General features: G+C 34.8%; 1 protein-coding gene across 2 annotated transcripts in view; it reads left to right on the top strand.

Annotated features, from left to right (window-relative positions):
* Positions 1-16406, top strand: part of LOC126707169 (uncharacterized) — a 28743-nt gene extending 12337 nt beyond the window's left edge. The window contains exons 12-27 of one of the 2 annotated variants that reach the window (XM_050406769.1): positions 75-195; positions 341-490; positions 673-869; positions 2662-2933; positions 5838-5939; positions 8505-8681; positions 8815-9003; positions 9460-9701; positions 9813-9959; positions 10255-10471; positions 11431-11559; positions 11685-11828; positions 14988-15062; positions 15190-15351; positions 15661-15720; positions 15925-16406. In XM_050406769.1, coding sequence (XP_050262726.1) covers positions 75-195; positions 341-490; positions 673-869; positions 2662-2933; positions 5838-5939; positions 8505-8681; positions 8815-9003; positions 9460-9701; positions 9813-9959; positions 10255-10471; positions 11431-11559; positions 11685-11828; positions 14988-15062; positions 15190-15351; positions 15661-15720; positions 15925-15999 — 2459 coding nt within the window. In that variant the 3' untranslated portion in view covers positions 16000-16406. Of the gene's footprint in view, positions 1-74; positions 196-340; positions 491-672; positions 870-2661; positions 2934-5837; positions 5940-8504; positions 8682-8814; positions 9004-9459; positions 9702-9812; positions 9960-10254; positions 10472-11430; positions 11560-11684; positions 11829-14973; positions 15063-15189; positions 15352-15660; positions 15723-15924 lie in introns of those variants that run through there. The other variant, XR_007648849.1, reaches the window with a different exon arrangement.
* The last annotated feature ends 4933 nt before the right edge of the window (positions 16407-21339 follow it).

Here is a 21339-nt window from a genome sequence, read left to right on the forward strand (position 1 = left end):
AAATATTATATCCCAAGTGGTATTTCTCTCCTTCAGTGTTTGAGAAATTGGTTTCTTGAAACTTTTGTCAATAGAGAGGCCGGATATTAAATCTCAATTCAACTCGGTGCTATATCAACTCCTCCTGGATCCTAGCGAGAGAGTCTGTTTTGAGGCAATCTTATGTGTATTGGGAAAGAGCGACAACACAGAGAGGTTTGTTTTGTTAACTTTTGTATCTGCACTTCTTTCTTATTATATTCTTATCTTTTACAGGGTTACAATTACATGGCAAGTAGTTTAGTGTCACTGCTTTGATAATTTGCTGGGATACAGTTTTCCTTACATTTGCATACTGTAGGACTGAAGAGCGAGCTGCTGGGTGGTATCGTTTAACGCGAGAGATTCTTAAGTTGCCAGAAGCACCATCTGTATCATCAAAGGAAGCTTCCAAAGAAAAATCTCAAAAGGCAAAGCGTCCACAACCCCTTATTAAACTTGTAATGAGAAGGTAGAAACATCTCTCTCTTTCTCTCTCTGGTATTAGAAAATTTATTCTGTGAGGTTCTTCAGGTGGTGGATTATTTGAATTTCTCAAGTTCAGTTAAATGTTCTGTCAGTGCTTGTCTTATTTATGGGTTTTTAAATTTGAAATTTGTTTTCTTTTTTTTTTTTCTTCGCTGCTTGATTCAGGTTGGAGAGTTCTTTCCGTAGTTTCTCTAGGCCAATACTTCATATGGCAGCAAGAGTTGTGCAGGAGATGGGAAAAAGTCGGGCTGCAGCTTTTGCTGTAGGCTTACAGGATATTGATGAAGGAGCTCATGTTAATTCATTTGCTGAGACTGCAGACTCCCACGATTCAGATACTAATGAGAACTCACACTCTGAAGGTAATATTTTTTCTTTGCTTTCTGGTTCGTGTCTTGGATAGTGTCATTTATAGTACATGTTAGAATCTAACTGTGATGTTCTCATTTCAACTATGCTAAATTGTGTTGGTTTGGCAAAGGTTGTATATGGTGGTTTAGGTTGCTTAGTTTCTTCTAAATAGTGGTTGGTGTTTATACTGTAGCTTAACTCTAGTTGACTTTGAGTGATTTTTTGTTGCAAGAGCCTTCTGCAACCTGATGTAGGACAAATGGGGGATTTAGTCTACGTGTACTTATGGTGGGTTTAGGGTTAGGAGAATTTGTGAATCTATGGTTTAGAATTGTTAAAGAAAGGGCTATGGGGTTGTGTTAGGAATTGAAATTCAGTTTGAATTTGATCGCTATCTTTTAGAAGAGAGTATGTGGGGTTTTAAGGTTTTGATAGGTAAAAGAAAGGGCTTGATTTGGGGGTGGTAAGGAAGAATGAAAAGAAAGGATTTTATGGTTCCCTTAGCTTAGTTTCCTGATTTTTTGTTTTGCTGTGTTGTTTGTTCTTTTTTTCTTCTTGTTCATCATTATGAACAACTTGTACTTTTCTTTTCTTTTTTCTCTTTATTAATAAATTTCTGATTACCTATAGAAAAAAAAAAGGATTTTATGGTATTTAGGGGCTGAATGAACAGTACTTGTGAACAAAATCACAAGAAAGTAAAGAAGAAAAGAGAGAAGGGAAAGGGAGAAAAGAACACAGAAGGGTCAACATGCCTCAATGCTTAAAACATTCAATAACTTTATTAATCAACTCCCTCCTTTGAGTACATTGAGCACAAATATAAAAGAATTTATCTTGTACTAATAGTATTAGGACTCCTAGTTTAACTAGTAAATTAAAAACATAACGAAAGACTAACTTGGACTCAACAAAAAATGAAACCTAAGATACCTGGGATTGCAAAAATGGCCAAAATACCCTTATTTTGCCGGAATGGCAGAAATTAAAGATTTTCCCCCCAATACAAAATTGACAATAACCAATAAAATAAACACCCCCCCCACAAAAAAAAAATGTTTTAACTTCAGAGACTCATACCTAAACCATTGAAATCACACTACTTTTACTTCAATTGGACTTCACACATGGGCCTCGTAAAATAAAATCTTAAATAGACAGATTTACGAAGTTGTAACTAATTGATCTTCTATGATGGCATCAACCCTCCCCCTAAATATATATTATTTAAGAGGAATGTTTACCAAATGTGACCAAAAAATAATTAAAAGCCACATGCACCTGAAGCATATGTACTTGTTTCTAGGATGTACATAACCCATACAAGTGATGCAAATACTATGTCATGGAGGTGGGGGAAATACTGCAAGAGGAAGAGCAAGGCTGGTTTATAGGCAAATGTAGTTATGTGGCAAGATTAGTATCTTGGCTCCCTCCATGACATTATTTACATCATCTAATGTGTATATTCTGTATGCACTTATTAGTTAAGTTATATTTAGTTGAAAGTCATGTTTAATTCAATATTTCTTTACACTATAGATGGTTTTGTCAAAATAATATGCAGCAATGGATTGGAACACTTCAGATGTTACTTCTGGCATATAATTGTTATTGATAGCTAAGCAAAACTTTCTTCCTTTGAAGAATTCTTCTGCTCTTTGCACTTGCACTGTGAAATATTTATATATATTATCTATGTTTATTTTATTTGTACACCTTTTTTTTAGGTGGGCTTGAATTAGCTCTATTTTGGATCATTTATCTGATTGCATTCCATTCTCTATCTCTCTGGGTCTCTAGGTACCCGAAAAGCGTCTTCTATATCTAATGGAACAGGTGGCAAGGATACAATTGCAGGTTTACTAGCTTCATTGATGGAAGTAGTGCGTACAACAGTAGCATGTGAATGCGTTTATGTTCGAGCAATGGTAATCAAGGCATTAATATGGATGCAAAGTCCACATGATTCATTTGATGAACTAGAATCAATTATTGCATCAGAGCTCTCAGATCCAGCTTGGCCAGCAACGCTATTGAATGATATTTTACTCACCTTGCATGCTCGTTTCAAGGTATGTAAAGACAAAAAATCATATTTTCCGTCTTAAGTTATGGAATTTTCATTGCAAAGACATTCTTCTAATGCATTTGGTTCGATAATTTTTAACTTGACCTTCTAGTTTCCTTCTTATTATTGTAATATGGTGCCAATATCTCTTTTACTAATTATATATTTTGTGATTAAAAAATTGTTGCCTTTTTTTTTGTTTTTTTTGGGGGGGGGGGGTGGTGGGGAGGATTAGTAATGAGATTTTATTGAAAAAGAGGAACCACCCATGTATGTTTAATGTGACCATAAGATAGTCTAAAGAATGCCAAAAAAAGGGAAAAAGAAAAAGGAATTACGAGTGGAGTGAAAGGAATGAAATCTAAATGAGAATGTCACTATATCCCTAAATACGAGACTGTTTGAACAATAATCTAGTAAAAAATGACTTTAGTTGAACCACCAAAGCTCCACATCTTCAAAAGTATGATGATTCATCTCTCTCCATAGTGTCTACAGAAGGTATTGGGGAACTAGATTCCAAGTTGCATAACTAAGTTGCAAACACAGATTGCCAAAGAGATCTCTCTCATCTTCTAATTGTGGTGCTCTCAAACTAATCCAAAGTCTCCATATGTGGGAGGACCTTTTGGCAAAGCCACAAAACCTTCTGTAGTATTGCCTATTTATAAGACTTCAATACCTATTCCTTGGCGGACATGAGTACCTTTCTTGGTAGACACGGAATACTTTTCTTGGTGGACAAGGAATACCTTTCCTTAGTGGATAAGGAATAGATTTTCCTTTCACACTAAGGAAACCCAAAACAAATTAAATTAGGAATTTGAGACATTATCTAACATACTGATTGTTTTTTATTTTTGATAAGTAAGAATGTTATATATACGAATGACTACTCTATGCATGAATAACATAGAGCAAACCCAAAAATACAAAAAGAAGAAAACAGAGAAAAAACATAAAAGAAAACCAATCAACGGTGATCCAAATCCTCAAAAGTTTGTCGATTCTGCTCCTTCCAAATACACCATAGGATGCACAACGGAACTAAGTTCCAAATCTGAGACGAATGCTTCCCTAACCAATTCCATCAACCAAAAAGCAAATTTGGGATTGATTTAGGTATAACCCAAGACAACCCAAAATTTATAAAGACAAAGCTCCATAACCGATAAGCCATCTCACAATGAAGAAATAAGTGGTCCACTGTCTCTCCACAATGTCAGCACATAATGCAGCAATCCACAAAATCCAATCCCCTCAATCTCAAGTTATCACCCGTTAGGATCTTATTCCAAGCTACACACCAAACAAAAAAAGAAACTTGCCTAGGGGCCTGAACTCTCCATATACCTTTCCAAAGAAAGACAATTGAGGGAGAATCCCGCAATTTGTTATAATACGATCGGATGTCAAAATCCCCATTAGACTTCAACTTCCATCTCATCTGGTCTTCAACATCCATTGGAGGAGTATTAGCTCCCAATATATGGAAAAAATGCAGCCCTTCATCCATCTCCCAATCAGCCCTTCATCCATCTCCCAATCATTAAATTCTCGAATAAAACGAACATCCCAAAATCTTCTATCCTCTGCCCCCTGTCTTGACAAAGAAGCTTCTATAGATGCCCCTTATCAATGGCAATACCATACAGCCTTGGGAAAGCCAATTGGAAAGGTTGATCCCCATTCCACCCATCCTGCCAAAATTTCACTCTATTCCCCAATCCAACATCAAACTAACAATTTTTGCTAAAATCCTCCCATCCCATGCGAATACCTCTCCACAATCCACACCCATGAACTCCCCTACCTAGCTTTGAGGTTCATCCCCCCATTCTTCCCCATATTTTGAAGCTACCACCCTCCTCCATAACTGATCCTCCTCCCTCCCAAACCGCCACAACCATTTCCCCAATAAGGCCTTATTGAAAGTAGTAAGTTTCCTTATCCCCAAGCCACTGTTGGCTATAGGCGCATAAACTTTATCCCATCCTACCAGATGAGTCTTGCTATCACCCCATAGAAAGTCCCTTTGAGGTCCCTTTGCTAACATACTGATTGTTCAACTATCATTTTACGGGGTATAGTTGATCAGGAGAAATAAATGTCAATCTGTTGGCCTTTTGATGCTCTGGGATTCTATATTTTGAGGAATACTACTTTGTAGATACTAGATGTTCATGGGGCCTTGTCTGCAGACTTCTTTGTTTTTGTTATTTTTCACTTCTTGTACACTCTATATGGAAACCTTTGAGAATTAATGTATATTGAGGGTAAAAATATTAGTTTTCTAGTTCTATACTCACAATGCAAAATATAAAGAACGGAATAAAAATCTTCTCCAATGCAAATCTAGTTTTAATTATTTTAAAAGCCTCTCTTTCTGTTGTTATGCTTATTGGTACTGACCTGGTTAGACAAAACAGCAAAATCTGGTACTAATTCTATTTGTGGTCAATTAAAAAGGGACTTTCTGATTAGGTATTTAAATATTTGTGTTCACTTATTAAAGGTTTTTAAAATATTTGATGTTGATTTTGATTTTTTGTTATTCAAATGTCTTAAAACTGATGCTTTGCTGAAGGAGCTATCGTCTAAACTTGAATTTTCTCTAATATGTTTGAAAATACATTAGACGTGTCCCACTTTGAATTTTGATTAAGTTTTTGATATTGTACACTTAGCTGAGGGTAGAATTTGTGACAAAGTCAATGATATAGTCTAGAGAAGTACCAGTTGTGGTAAGAGGCTGATTATGAATCATATTTTTTGAGCAATATCTTCCGTTGTACAATCATTGGCTATCCAAGAATGTGTACTTCCTTTTATGTTGTGTACATAGTTGCTATATCCCAACTGTAATAAGAATGGTTTATTTTCCTCAATTTTATTGTTGGCTCATTAGGCAACTCCAGATATGGCTGTCACTCTTCTTGAAATTGCAAGGATTTTTGCTACTAAAGTTCCTGGGAAGATTGATGCTGATGTGTTGCAACTACTATGGAAAGTAGGTATTCATGCGAGCTTGACCTACAATAGTTTGTTCCTCTTTGTTTTATAATTTTTTTTCCTTACGTTTTTCTAGTTCTTTTTATTTCTTTAATGATATATATTCCTGCTATTTATCAACACAAAAAAGATATATATTCCTGCTTTTCTTTTGTTTTATTGTATTTTTAGGTAGTGACATGGAGAAACATTGATGACCAACACACACACACACGCACATTTGTATGAGGGCTATGCATTTTTTGTGTGTCTTGAATGAATTATGTAAATGATGACAAATACGTACTATGCAATTTAGGGTTATTCCAGGGTTTGAACACCCTTTTCTTAAATCAGCCAAATACTATTTGAAAATTTCCTACTGCAAAATTCTGCATGTTGGTATTATTGATTCTTCCAATTTTATCTCTTCCATGTGTATGCAATTGCTGCTAATAAACTGATCGATGGTCAGCCTGCGTGAAGCAGTTGTTGACATGGGAAGGGATGGTTTACATTGGTTTAAAGGAAAGAACGCATGGATCTGATACAACTCACTCAGAATGCCTTTTAAATGATTACTTTGTGCTGACTGACACTACTTCCAGTTAAAGTTATCATTCCATGAACAAGTCTTTCCTGCCAAACAGGAAGAAAAGAGCCACTGCAATGAGCTTTTGAAGTCATCCCTTTCTGCAAATGTCTAGAATGCCAACTTGTTGCAATCTCAAATTCTTAATGTGAATTTCACTGTTCCGATAAACATATAGTTAGTAACACACACACACACACATATATATATATATATATAGAGAGAGAGAGAGAGTTAGTGAGAGAGGTTCAAGTTACTCCTTACTCCTGGTGTAACTTGAAAAGAGTTACATCTTTTTTAGACCATTGGTTTCTATAAAATCTAATGGTTAACAAAACACTAGTGACATGTCATCAACATTTAAGAATTAATGATTTAGTATCATTTAAGAGCATTAACTCTTTCTCCACCCTCCTTCCTCTCTAGGACATCCTCTCTCTCTCTTTCTCTCTCTCTCAACGATAAATGGCTGTTCTTCAACAACACTGCTACCTGGAGCTCTTTGAGACTCCACTGGACACAGGACTCACTATCCTTAATTATTTCCAATCAGAACTAAATGCTCCTCCCCTAGCACAATGAAGAAGAGAGAAAAAAATCCCTGAAGGTTCCATTCCAGGCTGTCTTGCCTACCTTAACAAGATAGAGGTTCTGGTGACTATACTTGGATGTTGGAATTGTAGTTGCAAGGATTAAATTACAGTGTATTTTCCATATCAATCAAAATATTATGCATCACCGCAAAAACTATAGCCGGTTTCAAAGCTTTAATTTGGAATCAATACTGGCAGTCCTAGCCTGGTGTAACATCTTTTTCTTTTTTGAACCAAAAATAGATCTAACCCATTACCGAATAAATGATAAAATCAAACATCAATCAAACTGGAAAGTCTTTTTAAAAAAAAAAAAAAAAAAACTTAAACGGTGGAAATTTTAATTCAAGGGTAACTAAGATAAGAATTAGTATAGGCAATATAAAATTGTTGTTGGACTCCATTCCTACAGCTTGTTAACGCCTTTAACAAGCCAAAACAGCTGGAGAAAAAAATACAGTGACAACAGAAAAAGACGAGAAGGAAACATGTTCTCTCCTTGTGGAAAACATTGAAGCCATGGATGAGAAAAATCTGATGCATATATGCAGCAAGCAAAAATCCTTTTCAAGCACTGGAACTTCAAGTATTGTCATCCTCTGAATTTATAGTGATTTATGTATATGCTAAAAATTCAATTTTGTACTCACTGCACTAGGTGTTATGGATCTATTTGAAGAAGATGAACAAGATGACGGGGTCCAGTGAAGGTGAGTTCAGAGAGGTCTAGGAGAGAGAGAGAGAGAGAGAGAGAGATTTGCGACGACATTTAATGCTATTAAGTCACTGATTTTAAATTGATGACATGGTATTAGTGACTTTTTAACCATTAGATTTCATAGAAATCATTGGGTTAAAAAATGTGTAACTCGTTTTAAGTTACACTAGGTGTAACTTCAACCCAACTCATGTATATTTGTTACTATTTATAATAGTTGAGGGAGGGTCACTCTCCCATGGCCCACTGGTTTTGCATTTGTTTTGATATAGTGTTTCTGTTCAACATAAAGTCAACTTCTTCTTCTGCTTTTTAAAATTTTATTTATTCTTTTATTTTTTTTTATTCTTTATATTATTATTATTAACTATTATATGATGTACAATACGCTTTAAGTGGAGTATGCTCATCAATTGGTTGGGTAGGATACACTTGTAATACAATGAGTCCTTTAGATGCATTGGTCTATTATAGCTAGTTTTTTGTTGTTGTCATTTCTCTTGTTCTTTGCTATTATCATTCTTCGTTTTTTACTTTTTGCTTGTCCTTTGTTGGCTATTATCTCCTCTGTCTTAACACACCGTCTACTTTCTTTGTTTAGTTGCCTCATGTTTTGCTTTATTTGGTTACTTTGAAAGTATCCAGAAACGATGTTTATATGCTTTATAATTCTGTTTCCAGACATGCCTTGTTGGAGCTGGCCCTGATGGAAAACACACAGCTCTAGAGGCAGTCACTATAGTTCTTGATCTGCCACCACCTCAACCAGGGTCAATGTTGGGGCTTACTTCAGTTGACAGTGTTTCTGCATCTGATCCAAAGGCGGCTCTGGCCTTACAGAGGCTAGTACAAGCAGCTGTAAGCATTTGACTAATACTATATATATATATATTGGGTTCTGAAGTTAAAATTTATTCTGCAAGTCCTATAGGCTAAATTTCATTCATTATTGATCGCTGAATTAATATGTGTAGAGAAAATATATTTGCAGGTATGGTTTCTTGGAGAAAATGCAAATTATGCTGCTTCTGAATATGCTTGGGAATCTGCAACCCCACCTGGTACAGCATTGATGATGTTAGATGCAGATAAAATGGTCGCTGCTGCCAGTTCACGTAACCCTACTCTAGCTGGTGCATTGACTCGACTTCAGAGGTGTGCTTTCAGTGGCAGCTGGGAGGTATAAATTCCCACCTGAGTGGTCATCCAATGGTTACTTGTTTACTGCATATATCTTTGAGATGCATTTTAGTATTCTAAACATGGTTAGCTCCCCACCTACCCCTGTCAGTACGGTGCTCACCTGATCATACATTAATCGTTTTAATGATTTGTGGAATGTTTATATGTTGATAATTAGAATTATAATGTCTGTTAGAGCATTGACAAGCCTTGCCCTAATTTATTGTGCTTTATAGATGGGTGTGTACAAGTGTGCTATGAGTCTCTTTTTGACTAACAAACATGAATTTTATTTGTCAAACTAATCTAACTTAAAATTTATTTTAAGAGGTTAACTGCCTTAATTGCATCATTTTCTATTTTCTAGATGAGTACTCTATTTATTGTCATTATACTTTTGAATATTACTTTTTTCCTTTTTCTTATATGGGCTGTACTAAATGGACACTTGCAGATTCGAATCATTGCTGCTCAAGCTCTTACAACCATGGCAATCAGGTCTGGTGAGCCTTTTAGGCTACAGATCTATGAATTCTTACACACTTTAGCCCAGGGTGGTTTGCAGTCTCAATTTTCAGAGATGCATCTCAGTAATGGGGAAGATCAAGGGGCCAGTGGCACAGGCATTGGAGTTTTAATAAGTCCTATGATAAAGGTTCTTGATGAAATGTACAGAGCGCAAGATGATTTGATCAAGTAAGAGTTTGGTATTTGTTTTTTTAATTAATTGTTTTCTTTTTTGTCGCGTAGTTAAAATGTATCATTGGTTTTATAAAAACTCATAAATGTTCCAATGTGGATAAACAGGGAAATACGGAATCATGACAATGCTAAAAAAGAATGGACAGATGAAGAACTCAAGAAACTTTATGAAACCCATGAGAGGTTGCTAGATCTAGTTTCCTTGTTTTGTTATGTTCCAAGAGCAAAGTATCTACCTTTGGGGCCAATAAGGTACACATTTATCCATATGTGCTTGACTTGATTGATGATAATCCCCTGTCGTAATTGAAAAGTTTGAGATCAATGACGACCTTAGTGTTTCTTTTAGTGTGTGAAGTGTTTTATTTATCTATGCTTTGAGGTTTTATCTTGTGATTGAAATTCTGATGAGAACTTATGAATTTGCTTTATTTCTGTTCTGTTGTGGCTGATCTTTCTTTAATTTCATGTTTAATATAGTTTCTAATGTTTTCTTTTCACATTTCTGATCTTTGATTCTACCCACTCCTCTTCTTTCAACCTAAAGTGCAAAACTTCTTGACATTTATTGCACACGGCACAATATAAGTGCATCGACTGGTTTGAGTGATCCTGCCGTTGCTACTGGAATTTCTGACCTTGTCTATGAGTCTAAACCTGCCCCTGCTGAGCCTGATGCACTTGATGATGACCTAGTAAATGCTTGGGCTGCAAACCTTGGCGATGATGACTTGTTGGGAAACAATGCACCAGCAATGAATAGAGTAAGAATTTACTTTTCTGTTAAATTTGAATTGGGCAGTTTGAGTTACTTCCGTATCCTTTTTGACTTATACAGATTCTCCTGTATACTCCCATGTATATAGCTTGTTGCCCTTTTCCGCATTTTACTGAATTTTCATTATTTGTTGAATTAAAAAAAAAGGTTTTTCATCTTTTTAATTATGGGTTAGAAAGTACATGTGGTCACTCTTGTATTTTTCTGAAAAGTGTTAATAACTAAGCATGGGGCTGGAGCATTATATTCTTAGCTTCCTCTCTCCAGAAAACATTCTGAATGTTTCTGAGTGTTGGAAGTGGAACTTCATGTGCGTTCATGCACAGGGATAATCTGTGATGGGGCTGTGCCACATAAAGATTGATACCACCAATTTATACATAAAATTATGGGTCTTTGTTCACCAGATCAAGGGCCTTTTACACGAAGAGACAGTGAAAAGTTTAGCGAGTGTTTATTTACGTAAAAAATAATCGTGCTCTTTTTGCTCATGTCTATTACTATTTGCCATTCAAATATAAGTGAATATATAAATAAATTTTTCTCCACCTTGATGGTTTGTATATTTGATTTCCTTGGATCTATAAAGGATTTTGCCATTTTACTGAGAAGTCATTTAGAGTTTTGTTGGATGTAATTGTCTTTGATCTTGGTATGGGCGAACTGTGTCTTGCATAAATTGAGAATGGCCTTTTACTTCTCTTTCCTGAATGATTTTTGTGCCTAAAAAAAATTTGCAGTACTATTTGTTAATTAGAAGGTACAAGCGGTGTATGAACTTGTTTCTGGAATTTGGATTCTAGTAGCCTTTAAATTTTGATATTGAGTTATTCAGAATCTTCTGCTAAATATTGAATTGTACACCTTTTTTTTTTTTTGGTTTGATTTTGAGCCACTATTGAATATTTTGAGCAAAAGGATCATTTCAAATTTACTTCGTGTTAGGTTAATGAATTTCTTGCCGGTGTTGGAACGGATGCTCCTGATGTTGACGAGGAGAACATCATTGCTAGACCTTCAGTTAGCTATGATGATATGTGGGCAAAGACACTCTTAGAAACTACAGAACTGGAGGTATGATTTTGTCAAATCCTAAACTTGGGCTTAGCATACAAAATGCTGGAGCTTGGAAGTATACATATCTCCAACGATTTCCTGGATAGAACTCTTATTGACTTACTTTGTTTCTTGGCTCACAGGAAGATGATGCAAGGTCATCTGGGACATCTTCACCGGAGTCAACAGGATCAGTTGAATCTTCTATATCATCCCACTTTGGTGGAATGAACTACCCTTCATTATTCAGTTCAAAGCCCACCACATATGGGGCTTCACAAACTTCGGTACGACAATGCAATGCATCTCTGTTTTTTCTTTTTTCTTTCTTTGTTCATTTTCTGTATCAGTCACGCTCCTAGGACAATTTTGTTAAAACTTGAAAGTGTCAGGCACACTTCGGCAAGTGTGCACTTGATAGAAGTAAAATGCATAAATTTCAAATATAATTTACAATAACTTCTAATAGAAATATTTGTAACATATAACAACTGGTACCAGTTCCCTTCGTGAAATTATAGAGTTGTTGTCTCTCTGTACATAATTTAGTTTTTTTGTATTGTTTAGACTCCTTTGTGTCTATTTTACATAGTCGCTTTGCAATAAAATTCACCTTACTTACCAAAGAAATAATAATATGAAAAAAATAACTCACTTCACTTATCAGGCAAGCAAAGCGGTTGGCCTTGGGGTTTTTACATTTTGTGCTTTAGGCACACTTTTGAACAACACAGCACCAATACCGAGCTGTTTTCTTTTTTGGAGACTGATAAAGTGCATAGTAGTTCCTTATATAAAAAAGTGCATAGTAGTCCCTTGATTGTACATTAGTACAGACTGTACAGTTGAGAAAATTAAAAGCAATGTTAACATGAGGAAGCTAAAGTAAGTTTTGATACCATGTTGAATTGAGGAATGGAAAGGAATTATCCATTCCACTATAGACAATGGGCTGTGTCCAAAATTTTTACTTTTGGGTGGAATGTTTGATCCCCTGCCCTCATTAATTAAGGAAATTATGTTACTGTCCATTTTCTTTTAAAGCCCATAAAATATAAGGGTCATATGAAGAAAATTATGTATTTCTTTCCTTTTAATTCTTTAATAAATTACACCCTTTAAAACCCGTGAAATGGAAAGGGCATAAGAGTGAATTATGTATTTCTTTCCTTTTGATTCTTTAATTTATAGCACCCAAACACACTAGAAGGAAATACTTTATCCCTTTCTATTCTATTCCATTCCTTTCATTTCCTTAATACAACAATAGCAACTGCAAAGCCATTTTCCAAAAACTTTTGAGGTCAGGTATGCATCGTCAAGAGACTAATTGAGGTGGATCAAATGTATTCTTCTTTTGTCATTCATTATATCTAAAGTCATACTTTGTCTTTCACTCCTTTTAAAAAAGAAAAAAGAAGTAATGCTCTGTCACATTATGAATTAACATATTTTTTTTACTATTTTTACTGGTGTTATTTTAGTTCTATCTCTACCTCTTTTTGATCCCTTAATGTATTTCACTCATCCTAATTGGTGTATTAATTTCTTCTTTTGCATATGACCAAACTTTCTTAAATGACTCTCTCATCTTCTCCTAAAAGGGAGCTACCCTAATCTTTATACGAATTTCTTCATTTTGTATTTCATCTTCTCTTGTTTTTCCACTTATTATCTTGAGATTCTCATTTTAGCTACGCTTTCTTTTGCATATGACCAAACTGTCTCAAATGACATTATCTCATCTTTTCCTCAATAGGAGCTGCCTCTATTTTTAAACAAATTTCTTCATTTTGTATTGTATTTTTCCTTATTTTTCACTTATTCATCTTAACTTCTTCATTTCAACTACGCTCATTTTATGAACATGTTGCTTCTTAAAACTGTATAACATTCAATATCATATAGTATGGTGGATCTTATAGTAGCTTATAAAGCATCCCATATAATTTATTAGATATTCTGTGATCACACAATACTTCTGGTGCACTTCTCCTAGTCATCCGCCTTACTCTTATCCTTTGATTCATATCAATTTCGATTTCTCCATTCTTATGAATTATTAATCAAAGTTAAAGAAATACTCATTCTTTGGTATTTCTTGATGATCAAAATTTACAAATCCTTTATTTCTGTTTCTACTTTTACCTAACTTGAACTCCATTTACTATTATTTAGACCTACTTAACTTAAAACCTTTAGATTCTAAAGGATCCCCCCATATTTCCAACTTTGGGATTAACTCAATGTCTAGTCTCACCTATTAAAACTATATTGTTTTTTAAAAAAGTAAAGGGACTTCATCTTGAACTGGTCTAGTAAGTTCATTAATAACCTGTGCAAAGAGATATATACTCAAAGCTAATCCCTGATGTAAACCTGTTGTGACTGAAAACTCGCTTGTGATGCCAAAACTTGTTCTCACACTATTTACAACTTCGTTTACATATCCTTAATCACTTTAGTGTACTTTAGAGGATCACCTTTTTTATCTGTTGTTCCTTGATTTCTACTAGTGACATGTCTTTTCTATGGAAAAGCATTGGAGGTCGAAGGTGCCACCCAGGGTTGCATTCTTTTTGTGGACTGTGGCTTTGGGGAAAATCTTGATTATAGACAATCTGCATAAGAGACGTTTGCTTGTGATAGATTGGTGTTATATGTGCAAATGTAGTAGGGAGTTTGTGGACCCCTTACTCCACTCTCTAAGCATTTTATTGATGCTAAAGATCTTATTGAAAAGGTTGACAAACATCCTACACCCAATTTACCCAGACATTTCCAAACTTCAATGTACTTGAAACACTTAAAGTCTCTTGACTTCATATCTCGTCTTAACAAGTTTATAAATATTCTTTTCTCCATTCGTAGTCCCTTGCTAAACACCTAATCATAATCCTTAAACCAGCCTCTCTGACAACCTGCTTTGCCTACTTCATTGCCACTTCATAATTTTGAGAAGCGGTATTGTCTGTACATTGGATACGTTTTTATAGTTCTCTCTCTTTAATCAAATGGCTGTTTGAACCTCATCATTCCACCACGAAGTCTCTTTTTTCTACCCCACATACTTTAAATTCTCCAAGTACTTCTTTCCTTTCCTTTAACTTCCAGAAAATTGAGCCTAAATTGAAATATTAGGGAAGAGAAAAAAGCGCATCTTATCAGATATTGATCAAGACAGACCTGGCATCGCTGATTTTTATATCTCCATGAACATAGTGTTGCAATCTGGGCAAAAAAGTAGCAGTCAGGTCCAGCTTTTGTAATTCTAATGGAAATCCACTTTTTATCCTCTTCAGTCATAGCTCTACTTGAATGTTAACAAACAGATGCAAGGCATTGCTTAGTAGCCTCTTTTGGTGTTTTGAACTTTGTCACTGCAAATACAACGTCCTTTTGATTTGAAGGATTAATTGTGACTCACTTCAGTTACCCTATAATAGGAGAGGCCAATGGCGAGCAGGTTTAGCAATCCATCAACAGGTGTTACCTCTATGTATGAGGGTGTAAATTCTCCGGTTAGTTTCACTGCCTTTTCTCTGTCAATTTTTGTACTTATCAAGAGAAACATATAACTAGTTTACTATTGTATGATCAGACTTAAATTATTAATTCACCATTTATTTTTCTTTTCCTTTCCATCAGATTAGAGAAGAGCCTCCTCCATACTCATTTGAGTCATATGAGAACCCCTTAGCTGGGCGTGGATCCCAGAGTTTTGGGTCCCAAGAAGAGGAACGAGCTTCATCTGGAAATCCAAAGTTTGGAACGGCACTCTATGACTTCACTGCAGGTGGAGATGATGAGGTTAGTTGAGTCCTGTTGATTTAATCTGTTTTCTGGACTACAAATTGTTAGGCAAATGATTCAAGCAGGTCTGGCCACCAGTGTTTTAGCATGCACACTACCCCTTTGATGCTTTCGATTCTGTGGAAAATTGAAAGCTGAGGTTTATTTATTTATTTTTTATTTTAAATCAACAAACCATTCACAATCAATTCAGTTGAGCTTCTTGCCAATTACATTGCTCATTCATTTATGTCTCTTGTGAAAGTTTAATCTGTTGACTGCTTCGGGTACAAACATGCATATGATTAAATGTCTTTTTTCTTGCAGTTAAATTTAACAGCAGGAGAAGAGGTAGAAATCGAGGACGAAGTGGATGGTTGGTTCTATGTAAGTAAATGGAATTAAGGGATAAAAATTTGAAAAAAGAAACCCAAGTTTTTTTACTTGTTAGTGCTGAGTCTAGATAGCAAGAGGCTACATGTAATTGAATATCTTCAAACATGTTGCTAATGTTACTGACTGCTTGGTGGAGATAGGATATCAGTTTTACTAGTAAAGTCTCTGCTTAATATTCCATCACTCTTGTTACAGGTGAAGAAGAAACGCCCTGGGAGGGATGGCAAGATGGCTGGGTTGGTGCCAGTCTTATATGTTAATCAATCTTGAGTATGTAGCAACTAGGTTTCATCCATCATTTCTCATTTTTCATTATTTAGGAGGCAATATGATCTCATGTGTGTTTATTGAGAATTTCTTCAGCAATTTAGTCCTCATTCTTTATCGGGTCATACATCCTGCTAGAGTTTCATTTGGGTGGTGGTCTTGTCTATGCTTCTTGAAAGTTTCACACTGCCTTTTTCCATGTACCGGAGACTCCAAAGCATCCAGATTTTCAGTTGTGGAAGTTCCTTGGAGAATGAGTTGTGTTGATCCTTTGTTTATAGTTTTTATTTGTATCATGCACATGTTCAAATTATATCCAAATTTGTAGCATATACAGCTTGTGAGGTGTAGCTATAAATGTGTACCCATTCATTTTATTAGTAAATTGATTTTAGCATCTTTTTCATCTATTTGATTGCTTACTTGTCTCTGGCTCTCTCATTTGAAATAGGGAGTTGTTGACAGTTAAATTGTTCATTAAATCCAAGGAAAAAGTTCTCCTAATTTATTTATTTTTATTCTTTCGGTATTGGACTGCAATTTATTTCCTCCAGAAGTTCATGTTCTAGGCTTTTAAAGGAAAATTCTAGTGCCACAACTCTGTGCACAACTTTGTGCACAACTCGGCCACGTGGCGAGTTGTGGTTGGTGGAGGGGTGCGGTCACCCCTCCACCAACCACAACTCGCCACGTGGCCGAGTTGTGCACAAAGTTGTGCACAAAGGTGTGGCACCAGAACTACTCGCTTTTAAAAGGGTACTTGAGTGCGGGAAAAAGTTTTCCTCCAAATCAGTTTGGAGTTATCTTGCTCCTACTTATTATGTTACTATTTGATAGATCATTTGTGTAGCTTTAGTGACATAACTTTTTTAATGAGTCAGGTGACTTGTCTATATATATATATATATATGTAGGATTTTGCTAATGTGTGCCCTAAGGGCATACAATAATTAATCATTTTTGGAAATGTTTTCTTGAGAATTGAAAAAATATTGATAGTTTTTTCAATTTTCGAGAAAATGTTTTCAAAAATGGATAGCTTAATGTGTGCAGGGCACACATTAACTGCACACACACATATATATATATTAATAGACAAAGTTGAGAGAAGATTCAATTAGATATCAAATTGGAATTCAATTAGAGTATAATTTTGTGCCATGTGTTACATTTAATCTAAGTTTTTAAATTTTTGTGGCAAATGAGTTAAGTTAGTGTATAAATTGGATTTCCTATTAAGATAGATGTGTTTGAGTTTTCATTTTTTTAAGTAATGTAATAAGATCTTGTCATGTACACCTTACTAACATCCTATAAAAAAAAATGAAATCTTTTTCATGGTTTGGATCTTTTTCAATCATCTTAACATCTTTTTTGTGGTTTGGATTTTTTTTCAATCACCTTTAACGAAGGTGGACTTCAATTCAACCAAGCCAGCCCTTTTTATGAAGTGGCAATGGAGATTTTCCAAAGGAAAAGAAAAGGCCATGGTGCTCATATTTGGCTGTAAAGTACCTCTCTCATGGCAAAAATAAATTGACCAACCCACGTCTAAAGTATCCTGCATCTTGAGAGGTATTATTTGGTACAAAAAGACTTTTAGGCAAAACTTGAGTTAGATTTTGGTTGGGTAATGTAAGCTGATTCACTTATGGGATGATGTTTTTGTTATTTTATCTCTAAACTAATGTGTATATTTTTTAAACGGTTTTTATTTAGATATTTTGTATGCAAAGATCTTGAACATAATAAATTATAATTGAGTTGAACGGTTTCATGCACATATCCCCAATAAGAAATAGTGAAATACTATTGGCCCAATTTATTTATTTATTTATTTTGTATTGTATTTAGTAAAATTTCATGGACAGTGATTGTAAATTGATATTGTATATGTAGTATCTAATAATGATTTTTAAAATTATATATGTAATTATATATGTAATAGTAGTGTAATAAGAAATTTGGCATAACTAATATCATGAAAATTGCAAGGAAAAATCATTTTAGTACCTCTAAATATCCTGATTGAACTAATATCCTATATATTTAATAACCCTAGCTAACGTCAGTAGCACCACTATAATTTTATTATTCTCTTGCATTAGTACGGGTTACATACTAGTTTAAATAATACATATGGATAGTTTTGTAATTCGTCACGTAATGGGTTAGAAAAGATAGTTTCAGATCAAGGAAATTTAAGGCTAGCTTGATGGCTTTTAAACTTAATTGAAAATTCTTCAAGCGTGCTCATCAACTTTGGTTTCAATGAAAGATTTATGAATTGGATTGTTGAGAGTGTTTCAATAGAAGGCCTGTGAGAGGATTAAGGCAAGGGGATCCTTTATCCCCTCACTTGTTCATTATCGATAAGTTCTTTCTAGGTTATTGGGGAAATAATTTAGAGAGGGTAGAATCAGTATGGTGAAGGTGAATGTTAGTAGCCCAGCCATCACTCATGTTATGTACTCTGGTTATAATGTTCTACTCTAAAAAGCTAGTAGGAGGGAAGCATCTGCTATCAATGATTATCTTGATATGTACTGTAGATGGTTTGGCCAACTCTACTAAACATAGATAATTAAGGGGTTCACTTCTCCAAATTCACCAACAAACATGTAGGGTATTAAACAAATCTTCGAAATGAAATCCCTTCAACATGATGCGGTGTACTTGGGTGCTCCTCTATTCCTTTCAAAGGCAACCTCAAAATATTTTAAGTTCCTACAAGAAAGGTTAGAAACCAAGTTGAGAAGTTGAAGAAGCGTATTTCAGGGGCAGGGAGATGCACCATGATTAAATCTGTAGCTAAAGCTATCCAAACTTACTCCATGTCAACCTTTGACGTTCCCTCAAAAGTGTGTGACAACTTAGATGTTTTGACCAAAAAGTTTTGGTGGAATTCAAAAAATTCAAATGACAAGTACTTGGCTTGCAACAAACTTTGTCACCTTAAGAGTAGAGGGGCCCTTGGTTTTAAAAAGAGCAACGAATTTGAGAAGAGAAATGTTACAACCACAAATTATTTTTACAAACTGTTGTTGTGGCAAACTTTTACTGGTCCTCATCTGAGTCATCTATTGACATCAGTTTTTCATTTACCAATAATCATTCATCACATCAATAATTTGTAAAAAAGTTTGTAGCTATAGCAATTTCCATTTAAGAAAGCTTTACTAGAAAAACTTGCTTGGATGATTGCCTAAAAAAGAGAGAGCTTGTGTATGAGTGTTGTAAGGAGTAAATACAAGGTGAGAGATGACTGGCTTCAAAAGGAGCCTATAAATAATGCTTCGCCAATTTGGAGAGTTATACAGAAGACACAATCCTTGATCATAAAGGGTGCATGTTATATAGCTGGGGATGGTGCTTCTATTAATGTTTGGTTGGATCATTGGGTGCCTTAGTTAGAAAATTTCAAACCAACACCAAAGGATGAATCAACTCAATTGAATCCTTTGATGGTGTCTAGCCTATTCAATTCTGGAAATCATTGCTGGACTAGACTATTGTTGCAAGAATGGTTTGATTCTAATTCTACCCAAGCAATTTTAAAGATTCCCCTTCCTCTAAGATCTAGGTTTGATAAGCTTATATGGGTGAAGGACACAAAGAATCTTCTCTGTGAAATCTATGTGTAAAGTTAGCCAAGACCAGCCAGGGAGCTCTGTTAATCCTCTTATACCTTGGCAAAAACTATGGAAGATCAAGGTCAATGAAAGGGTCAAAATGTTATTGTAGAGGATTAGATCGAATTTGCTACTAACCAAAGATAATTTTTCGAGGAGATTAGGGACTGATGATGCTAATTGTGCACTATGTTGTGAAGAAGTAGAAATAAGGGCAATTTTTTTTTTAATTGCCATGTTGCAATGACAATTTGGTTTGGCTGTAATGAAGATATTATAAAGATAGCATTAAAGCCTCCTATCTAGATGATGAACATTGGGCTGTAAGATAAGGATTTGATTGGGCTATGCACCATGCCAGGGGCGGAGCCATAGGCCCATAGCATAGCTTGGAGGCCATGGGCTGCCCAATATTTTATTTAAAATTCTCTTAGGTTACGTTTGTTTTGGCGTAAAAGCATTTCAGGAAATGATTCTACACCTCACCGTGTGTTTGGTTGCGCATGGAAAATAAAATTTTCCGGAAAAACATTTCATTTGACCGTGTGTTTTATGGCTTTGACCCGGAAATTAGTTTACATTTTTATTTTCACTTCAAACCATTTCTAGACTCATTAGACGTGCACACAGAGAGAGAGAGAGAGAGAGAGAGAGAGAGAGAGAGAGAGAGAGAGAGAGAGAGAGAGAGAGAGAGAGAGAGAGAGAGAGAGAGAGAGAGAGAGAGAGAGAGAGAGAGAGAGAGAGAGGAAAGAAACTAGCTCACTCACAGTCACACCGATCCACCCACATTGAGTCACTCACACCGATCCACCCACAATTCGAGCTCCACCCACAGTCATTCCGATGATCAAGCAAAGATTGACTCCAACGCCACACGATCTTGCCTCTAGATTGAACCCAGTCGCCTCTCTCTCTCTCTTCCTTCTTCTCTCAATTTGACCAGATTTGATGATTTTTTTTTTTTTTTTTTGGGTTTTGTTTCTTTTGTGTTTTTGGATTGAGAAATGACATTATATATTTGTTTGGAAGTTGAGAAAATGTGAGCAACAAGTAGAAAATGTGTTTTCTATAGTATTTTCAAGAACACAACCAAATACTAAAAAATAGTTTCCGAAGTATTTTTTAAAGTACCACCAAACACCTGAAAATATTTTCTTTTCCAAAAAATATTTTCACTTGAAAACATTTTACACTTGGAAAACATTTTACATAGAACCAAACACAGCCTTAATGTATATGGTTTTTTCTTAATGAATTAAACAACTAATCAGTGATTTAAAACCCATAGTTGACTGTCTATTTTTTAACCCCAAAAAAGAAAATACTACTAAGACAACGTTTCTCATTTTTTATTTTTTCCCTCTCTTATTTGGTAAGTTTTAATTGTCAAGTTCATATAATGAGTATTTAATAAAAACAATTTTCTATTACAGATTTTTATTATTTGGAATTAAGCTTTTCGTTGTTGTTGTTAAGTTTCAAATTGTTTATCAATGTTTGAATTAACTCAAAATGTTAAATGAAAAAAAAAAAAAAAAATTTGAGGAGATTTAATGTTAGAGAGCGATAGTACTCAAAAAAATTATAATAAAAAATTTATAAAAAATTATAATTTTTTTTATTATACATATTGATTGCAAAGTGGGAAATTTGTGTATATTAAAATTTATAAAGATAATAAGTTTATTTGGATGAAAAAAAATATATATAT

The sequence above is a fragment of the Quercus robur genome, chromosome 11, assembly GCF_932294415.1.
Source record: "Quercus robur chromosome 11, dhQueRobu3.1, whole genome shotgun sequence".
In the NCBI taxonomy this organism is placed as follows: domain Eukaryota; kingdom Viridiplantae; phylum Streptophyta; class Magnoliopsida; order Fagales; family Fagaceae; genus Quercus; species Quercus robur.